At 46.9% G+C, this 13,406-nt stretch overlaps 1 protein-coding gene and 1 long non-coding RNA gene across 4 annotated transcripts in view; one reads left to right on the top strand and one right to left on the bottom strand.

The window, feature by feature from the left end:
- LOC148117620 (uncharacterized) overlaps nucleotides 1-12,699 on the top strand; it is a 40,846-nt gene extending 28,147 nt beyond the window's left edge. For all 3 annotated transcript variants that reach the window (XR_015736844.1, XR_015736843.1, XR_015736845.1), the window contains 2 exons: nucleotides 8,139-8,365; nucleotides 12,568-12,699. This is a non-coding gene — a long non-coding RNA (uncharacterized LOC148117620). The remainder of the gene's footprint in view (nucleotides 1-8,138; nucleotides 8,366-12,567) is intronic.
- The window catches only part of Lama1 (laminin subunit alpha 1), a 126,836-nt gene continuing 126,075 nt past the window's right edge, over nucleotides 12,646-13,406 (bottom strand). The window contains exon 63 of the mRNA XM_087902329.1: nucleotides 12,646-13,002. Within this exon, the coding sequence (XP_087758455.1) occupies nucleotides 12,842-13,002 (161 nt within the window). The 3' untranslated portion in view covers nucleotides 12,646-12,841. The remainder of the gene's footprint in view (nucleotides 13,003-13,406) is intronic.

Here is a 13,406-nt window from a genome sequence, read left to right as displayed (position 1 = left end):
GGAGTTATTTTCTTCTTTAGGAAGCAGTGGTAGCTGGAAAAAGAGGGCTCTAGGCTGTTTTTGTACCTGTTCATCTCATGGCGCCCTGGGCAACCACTGTGGTGACTCAGCTCCTTATAGAGAGGAAATCTGATTCTCTTGTGATCCTGAGTGTTGATTGACCAGGGACTATCAGGGCAGCTGTAGACCACGGTTGCTCCCTCTCATCTGCTTCTCGAGCCATCTCCAGTCAATCCTATCTCATGTTCTTGAGAGTCTCTATTTTGGGGACTGGATCTTGCCTCTGAACCAGATTTTAATCTCTTGCTGTCTTTGAGACAAACATAAACTAGTTCATAAGGAGTGGTGGGAACTGAGAGACCAAAGTAAAACGTCCACTCTGTCCTGACTCATCCTCCCAATCGTGAGCACACCTCCTCCTCCTGAAGGAAGGGACTAGGGCACTCCATGGCAGTGGGACCAGCATTCATGTGCTTGCTGTCCCCCACCATGACCAACAGCATCTTAGGGAGGAAAGGGTTTATTTAGCTTGTATATCCCAATCAAGGCCCACCACTGAAGAAAGTCAGGGTAAGGACTCAAGCGGGGCAGAGGCAAGAGCCCTGGGGTAAGGTTAGCTTGCTCAGCTTGCTTTCTCATATGAAACAGGACCACCTCTCAGGGCTGCCCCTTCCCCCAACAGCGGGCTGGTAGAGCCTCATCAGTGCTGAAGGAAGTGATCCATGGACATGATCACAGGATGAAGTGATGGAGCCAATTTCTTACTGAGTTTCCCCTCCCCTGTGACTCATTTGTGTCAGGTTGGCAGAACCAACCAGTACTCCTGCCCTCCGTGTCAGAGACTGCTTCCTTCCTGTTCTGCATTCTGAGAAGTGGCAGTGACTCTAAGAAGTTGGTGGCTCCAGGATCAAGATGTATTTATTATACACAGTGTGTCAGCAACATCTTCCCTGGCAGGAGCTGACTCAGCTTGACTCTGCAGGTTTTTCCAGATCTTCCTTCTGTGCCCTCCCCTACCCTTGTTAAGCCATCCTGTGTCTTGGCCTGAAGTGATTTTTTGAAATTTCTTTTCTTTAAGCGCACCTTGGATTCCCAGACCTGAACCTACTCTAGGTACTATGACAGGGGCTCTAGGTTTGCTTAAGAGGCAGATACCTGGGCACATATCTGAGGGCGTTTCTGGAAGAGGTGTCTCTGAGTAAGACCCATCCTGAAGATTATGTATGGAACGATTCCTCAGGCTGCATTGCCAGCTGTGAAAATCTGAGAAAACTACTGGAACCTCAGCAGTAAGCTATCTGGGGCTCCTGACTGTGGACACTGTGTGAACAGTTGTGAAAATCTGAGAAAACTACTGAAACCTCAGCAGTCAGCTGTCTGGGACTCCTGACGGTGGACACAGTGTGACCAGTTGATCTCACTCCTTTGCCCTGCTTTTCCCACCATGATGTGCTGTGCCAACAAAGTCCAAGCCAGAGCATACCCTCCTTCGTGGGTTGCTCTTCTTAGGTGTCTTCTCATATCAAGAAGAAAAGTAAGTCCCAGATGTCCCCAATAAAGCTGGAGACATTGTTCTCACCCTTCTTCCTTTCCCTTTTCCAAGTAACAAAGAAATCACCAAAGCCTCCCGAACTGTGTACAGAGCGTCGCCCTTTGAGACCACAGATATTTCCACTGATTTTTCCCTCCCTCTCCTTGTACTGCAAGTCTGCTGCAGACCCTTCCATAGATCTACACTTGAGGTGGACAAAGGAAGGTGCTCACATCTGGAGATGAAATGCCTCCTGGACTGCTGTGTCTAACTGTGTGCGCTTGTCTGCACATGAGCTTGTGGGTCTCCCATGCACCAGTGCCCTAAATGGAGGCAACTGGCCCACTAGAGAGCTGAACTGAACACAGCTGGTTAGTGCTTTCCTCATTCTGCCTTCAAATGTATAATATTCAGATATTAAGCATGGAGCATGATCATTTCAGAGATGAGGAAGACGCAAGACTAGGAATACCAAAAGACTCAAAAGCAAGGAAATCCTCCTCACGGAGCTATTTCCTTCCCGCCATGGATGCAGTCCTGAGAGTCATGACCCTTCTGACATCACAGGAGTAGAGAAAAGTCCTCGCTCTTGGTCATGGCCCTGGGACAGACTGCAGAGCTCAGCAGAGGTGGAATGATGCCCTAGAAAGCCAGCCTATTCCATGAGGACAATGGCAGCGCTCCCTGTATGTGTCCTGGGGAAGCATCAGAAATAGGACTGGTAGACAGAGGCCGGTTTCTTCAAGACATTGGAGATTAAGCTCAGTGGTTTAGATGTGTGTGTGTGTCTGTGTTTGGATGTACATAATGTTTTTTGTATGTGTGTCCATTCAATAGGGTCCAGGCATCTATGAACCTGGTATATGTACAAGGAGGCTGAGAGCATCCTAGAGCCCTCCCTCTGGTTTCCCACAATAAAGACAACTGCCAGGTGCCAACACAAGCAATTGACAGGTTTCAGAGAGCAGACAAGGAGGAGGCAATGTAAGAATTGAATCAGACCATTGATGGTTGGAAAATCTTGAGGCCTGATTGGCTAGAGATCAAGGTGCTTTTTTAAAATGTATATCCAACTTCTTTATTTATATACAACGCAGTTGAGAGTTATAAAACATAGATCATATCATTTTGGTACCTAGACATGTGTTTAACTTTGTTTTATGTGTCTGACGTCATATGTTTAGTCATCATTAATAAACTGTGATAGAACAGAGATAGCTGTTTTTACCTGGCCTAGTTGATCACAAAAACATCTTAAGATGGAGACTAGGGTTGGGGTCTTTCACCTGCCACGTGGGAAGTCCAGGGTCCTCCCCCCTCCATCTAGGTCTATGAAGGTGAGCATCCAAACAAACCAGGCTCCCACAAAGTCAGAACATGCAGTAGAATCAAAATCCAGTGCCATTGTCCTTGGCTTCTCAGTCAGCTCTCATTGTCAGCCACATTCAGAGAGTCTGGTTTGATCACATGCTCTATCACTCCCAGACCAGCTGGTCTTGGTGAGCTCCCATTAGATCAGTCCCACCATCTCAGCGGGTGGACACACCCCTCGCGGTCCTGACTTCCTTGCTCATGTTCTCCTTCCTTCTGCTCCTTGTTTGGACCTTGGGAGCTCAGTCCAGTGCTCCAGTGTGGGTCTCTGTCTCTATCTCCATCCATTGCCAGATGAAGGTTATGAAAGACGTCCTTCGAAAGACCCAGACCCGCGTTCTTCACTGGTGTCCTCATAGTGACAGTTCTGTCACCAAGAAGGCAACATTTTATTCCGTGAACTCCTTCAGCTTTCGTTCTCAGTCTTCTAGACCTGAAGAACCTGCAGGAAGGCCTCTCCAGATTCTTTAGTGCATGGCCCTATGCCCACTGTCCCTGCATTTCCTTAGGATTTTGTTCCAGGTGTGGGATGTCAGACAGAGCTGAGCTCACAATTCTAGCCATGCAGCCTGTTTCTCAATCTCTAGGCTGTGCTTGCTCCAGGCCTCCTGTAACATCTTGGTAGAAATTCTTCCCTCCATGGGCCCGACTCCATTCTTACCTCCAAGCAGTAAGAGTGAAGATTGAGTGACCCCAGTTTCTGGCTGCCTTTGTGCAATGGCGTGAGCTGTTCTTTTGTCAGTTGACATTCAGTAAACATGGCGGTGTGTCAGGCCCTCAGAAGGGGCTGGATGCCAGAATCATTAGTCTGATGGTCAAGCTGCACCAAGGAGCTGGGATGCCGGCAGGGTCCAAGAACATCAGGAAGACCAAGCTGGTGAGGTAAGTGCACATGAATACAGTTAAATAGAGTAAGGGACTTGAGAGGGTGCAGGGTAGTACAGGAAGCCGGAAGAGACTGTCTTGGGTGAAGGTCACAGCTGGGAAGACCCAGGGAGGAAAGAAGGGATGAGATGGATGGTGTTCAGAACAGCCATGTGACGGGCTGCCAGCATTGACACCTGTTCCTTGTGTCTCTCTGTGATAGTGAAGTGTTTGTGGACTTTGGAAGCAAATTTCTCATTAATTTAACTTTTGCCTAAGTGGTATTCTCAAGTCTCTCTTAACTCCCAGGCCCTGAGAGTGTTGGTAATTCCAACATGGCCATCGGCCTCCATGCCCTCCTCCTCTGCTGCTGGTGAGAAAGGCAGAGGAGGGGGCAGAACTGTGGGAAAGACAGGAGGCTAGAATCCAGCCTGAGAGGGTGTCAATGGTGGACTCTCAGCACTAAGGGACCATGTTCCTGTTGTGGGGCCCCACCATTCTTCACATATACCTGCAGGAGTTTCAGAGCCAGGGATTCTCCCAGGTCAAATGTGTCACCTGGCAGTCCTCCTAGAACTGGGTCATCCTCAGTCCCTGATGTTGCTTCTGGGGCCTACCCACTCAGTCACCTCGAGAAGACCTATCCAGGATTCTTCTTTCTAATCTGAAATTAAGGCACTGAGTAGGGCAGTTGGATGCGCACCCTAATCCTCTCTACCCTGACCTACTGTCACAGTCTTCTTTGTAGATGTTACCATCTGTGAGTCTGAACCTCAGCAAAGCAGGCAGGCACTGTGAGGCTGCCATGATGGGGACAATCTGGGCTGGAGTCATATCAAAGAATTGTGCACCAAGGTCCCTGTTCATGGCTGCTAAGGGCAGAATGAACACAAAGCCAGACTGTGTCTGCATGCTGTGTCTGAGGTCAGATGCTTTGGAACTCCCCGAAATCGATCTGTGGCTGCTGCTCCAGCTGCAAAAATCTAGGTCATGTATTTGAAAACATGAGTTTTCCGGCCTCAGATCAGGAAATTTCTATGTCAGAGAAGACAGTGCCTAGATTTCAGATGGACAACCAGGAGAGGGAGAAGGTAAGGTCCCATGAAGCTTATGTTGTCCACTTCCCCAGGTTCCTTTTGTCCCAGCCCTAAAATAGCAGTAGTTCTGGGAAAGAATAGGCTCCCATGTACTGACTAGGAGTAAGGGATCCCTGAGTCCCTGAGTGGCATGTCCCCTGCAGGGACCTTTTGGATCCGTCTGGTTGGACCTGTTCCTCTTTATTCTTTGAACATCAGGGTGTGTGTGTGTGTGTGTGTGTGTGTGTGTGTGTGTGTGTGTGTGTGGTGGGTTATGAACTCTTCAACCTGAAGCCTCCCACACTCATCCTCAGTTTGCAGAGCTGCCTTCCTCTTCATTAAAGTGATCCCTGCAGTGTTTAACTTGCAGGTCCCGGCTGCCTTCTCCATAGATGTTTTGTGTGGGAAACAGGGAACCCACTGATACAGTGCATTGAACAACTGGATGTTCCTGATGCCAAGAACCTGCACCAGACGGGCACCTGGATCTGCACCAGCTCTGTCTCTCACCAGTGAAGACCTTGTGATCATCCCTTTGCTTGGAGGACACAGTGTTCTCTGCTTCCATCTTCAGTTACCTTGTCTTCTCTCAACGGCATTGCCTGAGCCTAGGGCAAGCCTTGCTAATCCAGGAACATGGGAATGGTCTATATCCCTGTGCCATCTGTGCAGTCTCTCTGCTGTCCTCTCCCCCTGAGCACTCTGTCCCCCGTGACTCCCTGTGTGGATAATTCCTCCCTTTGTCTGGGCCCTCATCTTCCTTCAGGATCTATCTGTTCATTGTCAGGGCCTCAGGAAGGTGTGGGCTGGCTTATATTCAGGGTTCTTGGGAATCACTATCCTTCTCATCCTGTGGTTTCCCATCTTCTCACTTCTCCCTCACACTTCCTGGTGCACATGGCCCCCTGGCAGGCCATGGTCTCCATGTACAGGACAGGAGGCCATCATGGCTAAGTCAAACACCCTCATTCTCATCAGCAGCACCATCTCTAGTCTGGAGGTAAACATGTGCCGGCCTCTCTCTCCCTCGGCCTGCACTGAGCAGAGTGACATAGGTCATTTCTTTGAATGCCCAGACCTAGAATCCCTCTGAAGATGGGACTTGGCAAAGGGCCACCTGGGCAGACGTCCTGTCTTTTCAGATCACTGATTATTTTTTAAGTGGGAGAAATCTGGGGATCCGTGCTCTTCACCCGTGCTTCAGTCAGGGTACTGGGAACAAGTTCCCTCAGTGGAATGGCGGGGAGAGCAGCAGGAAGAGGCTCATGGGCTTTCCTCTCATAACTGCTTCTCCTTGGAAGGTCACTCCTGGAGGAGGCTCAAGGCCTCTGAAAGCTCCTCCTTGCTGTCACCTGACTCGCCATGCACTGACAGACATTCCTCAGCTTCTTGTCAGAACACCTTAGGCAGTGTACCCTGGGTGCCAAAGATCACCAGTTGGGAGGCAAAGCTTGCTATTACCAGAAGTAAGAAAACCATCAGATCTGTCACCTGTTATCCCTGGGTTGTCAGTGTGATGATCTGGAACAAAGCTGTTACTTTCTTTGCCATTGTGCGGATTGTGACTTACACTTTCAGGTTACACTGCTTTATCACGGTGAAGTCAAGGAACAAATTCAACGTGGTCACTCATCCATATCCACGGTCAAGAGCAGGGAGAAGCTTGCTTGCTTGTGCTCCACTAGAATTTCCCCTTCCTATGCAGTCTGGGAGTCTCTCCATATCAATTAAGATAAGCAAATCACTCCTCTTCAGGCATGCTCACAGGTGAGCCTTTTCTCAGGGATCCTCAGTGCAGACGAGTCCCAGGTCACTCTCATCAGCACTATTGCTCCCAGTGAACACCCCAGTTCCCAGCACTGAAAACTGTCAGGCAGTTCCATGGCCAGAGGCTTCGTTCTCTTGGTTTTGCCTGGTTCAAAGTGGACACCCAGCAGCATGTCCTCATTTCCCCCCTCCTCTCCCCCAGAATAACTGACTTTGTCCATAGTCAGCAGATATCACTGGGCTCTCCCCACTTTGTCTTTGCCTGATGCTTCCTAGACTTAGATTTTTTTCCCACCAGACTGTGCTGCCTTCAGGTCAATCCTTTCTTCTCTTTCCAACTCTGTCTGGCTCACATCAAGTTGTGACGCCCATCTTTCCTGAATGGTTAGTGACTCCAGTCCACATTCCTACCACTAGCCTATGCTAGCCTGGACGTAGCAGTCAGTCAATATCAGCTCCATTTTGGTATGTATATTGCCTACAAACCTTAGCCTATTTCAGACAGATGGTTGAGCTCTGACAGCCAAGGTCACCTTGTCAAACTCTTAAAATCATCATTGCCTCATTTATTTCTCTGTCCCCCGTCTCTGCCCGTCTCTCGGGTCCATTTGTCTGTGTGTGCAGCACCTCTGTGCTATCTTTAGCATGTGGAGGTTGCAGGATAGCCGTATAAACTCATTCTCCCCAACTGCTCTGTGCTATCTGTAGCATGTGGAGGTTGCAGGATAGCCGTATAAACTCATTCTCCCCAACTGCTCTGTGCTATCTTTAGCATGTGGAGGTTGCAGGATAGCCGTATAAACCCATTCTCCCCAACTGCTCTGTGCTATCTGTAGCATGTGGAGGTTGCAGGATAGCCGTATAAACCCATTCTCCCCAACTGCTCTGTGCTATCTGTAGCATGTGGAGGTTGCAGGATAGCTGTATAAACTCATTCTCCCCAACTGCTCTGTACATTGAACTCTGTTGCTTCTTCCTCCAAATGTTTTTGCAGGTGGAGGCCCTGATGGACATGAAGCAATGCCAGCACTTGCTGGAGAAGTCAATGATGGATCTGAGGAGTGGGAGCCTTGGCCCCCAAATGTGCTGATCTCCTTCCTTGGATGCCAATCAGGACAACGAGACCATCTCTGTCCCTCAGAATTGCCTTGGTTGTTGTTTTGGGGAACCCTCAACCTCCTGGCTTACTTCTCTGACTTTAGATCTTATTGAATCTTAGTGTCCTAGTCCACTTACCCTTTTTTTAATGCCTAGTTTATTTTACCAGAACTTTCTGTGGCTGTAACAGTACGTATGTAACATTTAAGGACATTTCTCCTCACGTTAGCATACTCAGAGCCCTTGCCCAAGGGTGCTCTTGCTTACTGAGTTTGTGTTGTCCAGTATCAGTGTTGTGCATTACTTTCATCAGAGACTGGTACATTCAAGCCTGCAGGGAAGCTCCTTAAAATGGAAGGTCAACAATTCAAACAGCTTCAGGAAGGAATTCTCTGAAACTGATCAAATTCTCTCTGTCTCTCCTTCCCTAGATGTAAACAAGCCAAGCTTCTCAGAGTTCCTCTCAGCCAAGCAAAGCTACAAAGATGACTATGAAACCAGACCAGCTGCCTGGCAGAAGCAGAAAACAGCCTTGCAGCTTGGAAGAAGCTTAGACCAGCTAGGATTCAAAGGACACTCTTCTACCTGTGGAGTTGTTGGCAGGCTGTGCAGTGTGTTCCACGTTCCCAGCTCTTGTGAGCTTGTCACCCATGTCAGGGTAAGCTTTCGATGTGCAACTATCTTTGAATTTTTATGAACCTGTACGTCACCTCTCACCCATATTCCTGGAAACAATGCCCATAAAGCTCATTGACTGACCAAGCTGGACGTGGTGGCATCTGTATTTGGTCCCTCACAGGCTTCCTATCTGGGGTGAGGAGCAGTGTATGTTGCATCTTCCTGGAACGGATTAGTCACACAACAGGTAGGAAGGTGTTGTGATCTAGCTGCCCTCACTCCCCCTGACCTATGTGGAACTTCCTTGTGGTCTGTAATTGTCAAGGATATTTGTGTTCTTTCTGGCCAGTGGTTTTCCACAGAAACGTTAGAGGTATAAAAGGCTTTAGCTGGGGCAAAGTAAAGGTTGCTGTTCTTCCACCTGAAAAGAAGCCTCCGTGTCTCAATCCTGGAACCCCCTTGCCAGTCTCGGTATCTAGGCTGTGCTGGCATGACAGGAAGGCATGGGAGGATAGACAGAGTGGTTATGGGAGGGGAAGTGGTGGTTATGTCTGGGGTCTTTCAGGCACCGTTCACCCGTCTGAATGTAGGGAATCTTAACATCTATGTCCTGCAGATGTCCTGGCAGCTTGTTGAGCTTGACACAAGCTTGACTACTAAGCAGAAATAGTAGTTGGCCTTCTCATCTGTTATCTTACAACAACAGTGAAATGGACAAGACCCGCAGATTTCAAGAGTAGTTTAGTGAAGCGTGCTGCTAGGGTACAGCTTGTACAACCTAGGGGCTTGCATCCTAACGACATCTTTGCCTTTTGTCTCTCAAGCATAAGGAGTTTAAACTTTAAACATAATGTTGTTCATCATCACAATGGGAGTATTTGGTGGAAAGGGTGGTGAATATGGTCAAAATACATCATCTGAAATTCTCAGAGAATTAAAATTATCTTTTATTTATTTATTTATTGATTGATTGATTTTTTCCGAGACAGGGTTTCTCTGTAGTTTTTGGTGCCTGTCCTGGAACTAGCTCTTGTAGACCAGGCTGGCCTCGAACTCACAGGGATTCGCCTGCCTCTGCCTCCCGAGTGCTGGGATTAAAGGCGTACGCCACCACCGCCCGGCTCTAAAATTATCTTTTAAAAGAAGAGAAAGCAGCTAATACTGGCAAGGATGTGGACAACAGGGGCCCTTACACAGTGCTAATGGGACTGGAAACTAGGGTGGCCACTGTGAGAGTCCGTACACACGTTTCTCAAAACAAAACACATTGGAAATAAATCATCCATGTGACCCAGCTATGCTCCTCCAGGATATTCACGCAGAGGACCCCAACGTACCACAGAGGTACTTCATACTCATGCAGTACTTCATACTGCAGCACTATGTACACAAGCCAATTAGGAAACAAGATATCCCTGAACAGAGGCTTAGACAAAGAAAAGGTGCTGTCCATATAAGATGGGATTAGAAGTATGCCGTTTTCAGGAGAGTGAACCCAACTGAGAATGATCCCATTATGTGATTAAACCAACTGCAGTCCTGGATCCTATATACATACACCAAAGCTCTACATACATGACACAGTGCTGAAGTAACACTGTGGAGACAGTGGGGACCACAGGGAGGAAAAGGAGTGTAGATAGAGTGTTGTAGTTGGAGGCTGCCAGAGAAAGAACACCACAAACTTTAAATTGAAAAGACTACAGTGTTGCCGCACTCCTCTGCCAAGCTGGGGCTGCTGCACGAGGGAAAGATGCGGGCTGCAGTTTCTAAAGGCACAGCGCACAACTGTCTCAATTCTGGGGATGGTTTCCTGTGTGAGGCATTGTCATGGGTTTTGTTTGTTTGTTTTGTTTTTCTTAGCAAATAGCATTTAAGTGAGATCACAGAAGCAGAATGAGTGCTTGGTTAGTATTTTGGGATAAAATTATAAAACAAGAGAGGGGAACATATTGGGAGATGAGCCTGGGGCTCTGAGACCAGTCAGCCCTTTAGATTGTTGTCAAGACTCAGCCACTGTTGAGAATGACTTTTGCGTGTGGCCCACTCATCCTGTGGTTAATAATCCTTAGGCTAAGCATGGGCCCTACTAACTCCTAGGGTTTTTCTTGTTTGTTTATTTTTTACACAGTAACTTAGTTTACAAATCAGTTTACTCTAAGTCCAGTCAAAGAGAGGGAAGAGCAATGATATGATCAAAGGGGTCAAGACCATGATGGGAACACTCACTGAAATAGCTAAAGGGAGCTCACTGACTCTGGCCTAACAGCAGGGGAACCAGCATAGGACCAAACTAGGTCCTCTGAATGTGGGTGACAGTTGTATGGCTGGGACAGACTGTGGGACCACTGACAGCGGGACCAGGATTTATCCCTATTGCCTGTACTGGCATTTTGGAGCCCATTCTCTTTGGAGGGAAACCTTACCCAGCTAGGTAAGGCATTGCAGGAGAGCTCACCCTGGTGGTGAGGACAAGGGAGAGCTAGCAGGCTGACCAACCCTACAACTACCCAGGCCCAGAGCCAGGGTTACATGTTGGTCCATGCCATCATCCACCTTATCTGTGATCTGTTGGAGCACGTGAAGGAACCAGTCCTGCAGATCCGAAGCTGCAGGATTTCCACAACACAGGGCAACAGCAGGATAACTAGGAGGAGCTCCAGTGATGGCCGGCCCAGCATCAAGAGTGTAGCAGAAACCAGAGACCTTGAACCAGACCAATGACTCTTTGCAATGAACACTTGCAAGTGAAAAATATATGAATAAAAGGCTCTACTTCATCACTCACTATGTCACATTGGTGTGGAAGGTCCTATATATGTGTTGCTTTTATTGGTTAATGAATAAAGAAAACTGCCCTGACCTGTTGATAGGGCAGAGTGGAACTAGACAGGTGAAACTCAACTGGATGCTGGGAGAAAGGAGGAGGACTCAGGGTGAAGCTATGAAGCCCCTTAGGAGACAGACATGCTGGACATTACCTGGTAAGCCACAGCCTCAGGATGATACACAGATTAATGGAGATGGGTTAATTTAAGATATGAGCTAGTCAGAAAAACGCTTAAGCTATTGGCCAAACAGTATTGGAAATAATATGGTTCCTGTGTGGTTATTTCGGGACTGAGCAGCCAGGAGCAAACAAGCAGCCTCCTATAGCATCATATTATAGCTTCCGTAACAAAATTGATTTTTTCCTTCTCTCTTTTATTTTTTCTCCTAAATTTTATATTATTTTATTCTGGGGAGGAGGAGGATGTAAGGGCAGAGGGTGGATACAAAGGGACAGGGAAATGAATGGAATGGAGATGCATGATGTGAAAGACAAAGAATAAATAAAAAGAAGAGGAAAAAATATTGAGAGTAGACACAGTTGGCTCTTCCAAATCAAAGGAATGATGCCATCTTTTCAATATTTAACATACTATTGCCTATGGGTTTGCAATACTTATCTTTACTATGTTTAAATATGACTCTTGAATTATTAGACGTTTGTTTTTGGCCAGGAATGATGGCACACACCTTTACTCACAGTACTCCTGAAGCAGAGGTGGGAGGATCTCTGAGTTGGATCCCAGATTGCTCTACATAGTGAGTTCCAGGACAGCTAGGGCTATATAGTAGACCCTGCCTAAAAAGTAAAATAATAATAATAATAATAATAAATAACATAAATAACTTCCATTTCAGTCTTTCTCATACTTCCCAATTCTCTGTTAAATTTTTTATCACTTCATACACTTAAAACACACAAATATTTCCTTGTCGTCATAATGCTCAGATGAAATAATAGCTACTTTAAAGTCCTTGAGCTGGGCATGGAGGCAAACTACGAGAATCAGAAGTGAGAAGCTGACTCAGGAAGTATGCTCAAGGCCAGACTGGGCTACATAACGATGTATGTGACTAAATCATAAAGCAGTGAAAGTTTTGTCTAATAAATTCTTTCCTGAGGATGGCACTTATTGATTTCACTCTCTTGAAAACTTGATCTTGTTTCCCTGGCTGCTTGTGTGGAGAAGCATTAAGTTCTATCCCAATGTGTGGGCTATCACTTGTCTCAGACTCTGGATCCTACTGGGAGTCTTGGAACAATGTTTCTGTTTTGGTAGGAAACCAACTAGACTGTGTCCTAATTGCTACCCAGTGAGTACATTGTATGAAGGTTAAAAGCAGAGAGAGAAGAAATGAAACTAATCCATATTCTGCTCTAATCTAATACTATGATCTGCCCCCGCACCCCAGGGAACACTGTCAAGTCTTCTGCAGAATGTACCATGTCCACAAAGATCCATCTGGACAACCTGAAAAAGGAGACCATGATTTCAACTGACATTTTGAACTATTTAATAGAGGTATCTGTTGTACATGTGGCTTTAGTTCAACATAAATACAGCATTTTTCTCTGGAAACATAACCTGAGTTCGAAGTGAAACCTGAAGAGAAGACACTTGAGTTCACCAACTTGTTTCTCCTCAGCATGTTAGCAATGATCCCAAAGGAGGGTTCTGGCAGCAGTTCAGGACTCAGGCCCAGGGCAGGAATGAGGGAAGACTCCTTGTATGTCAAAGGCCCTGCTCAAGTCCAAGGCTTGCACCTGTGTTCCCCTGCTCAACTTCAGATTCCTCACACAGCCCCGGAACGAGGTCTGGCTGGTCAGACAGTTCTGCTTGACGTTGGCTGTTGAGAAAACAAGAGATAAGCTTTGCTCAATTCTGTTGAGATGGGGTAAGTTGTACATTAAAGACAAAAAATTATCTAAGTGGATCTGCTATCAAACCAGGCTATTTCCCACACGTGGCTTTAGTGGATGGCACAATTCCTCAGAACTGTTAACACATAGTTACTTGAAGACATAGCCGTGAATTGAAAAATCATGCAACAAGCATTAAGGATTTGCGGTAATTTCTCGGGACATCTTAAATGTTCAATTCAAAATGCAAAACTGGTGCAAGAGGAAGAAGCCTGCCTACCCCTGTGACTTAGAACCCGACCTTGGGACCACATAGGAAAGAGGTACAATTATCCCACCTGTTTGCCATCAGAACCAATGTCCTCAGTGTTAAATGTGTGTGTGAGGATTA

Source organism: Myodes glareolus, chromosome 27, assembly GCF_982192425.1.
Source record: "Myodes glareolus chromosome 27, mMyoGla1.1, whole genome shotgun sequence".
NCBI classification, from domain to species: domain Eukaryota; kingdom Metazoa; phylum Chordata; class Mammalia; order Rodentia; family Cricetidae; genus Myodes; species Myodes glareolus.
This window is presented reverse-complemented; position numbering and strand designations above follow the sequence as displayed.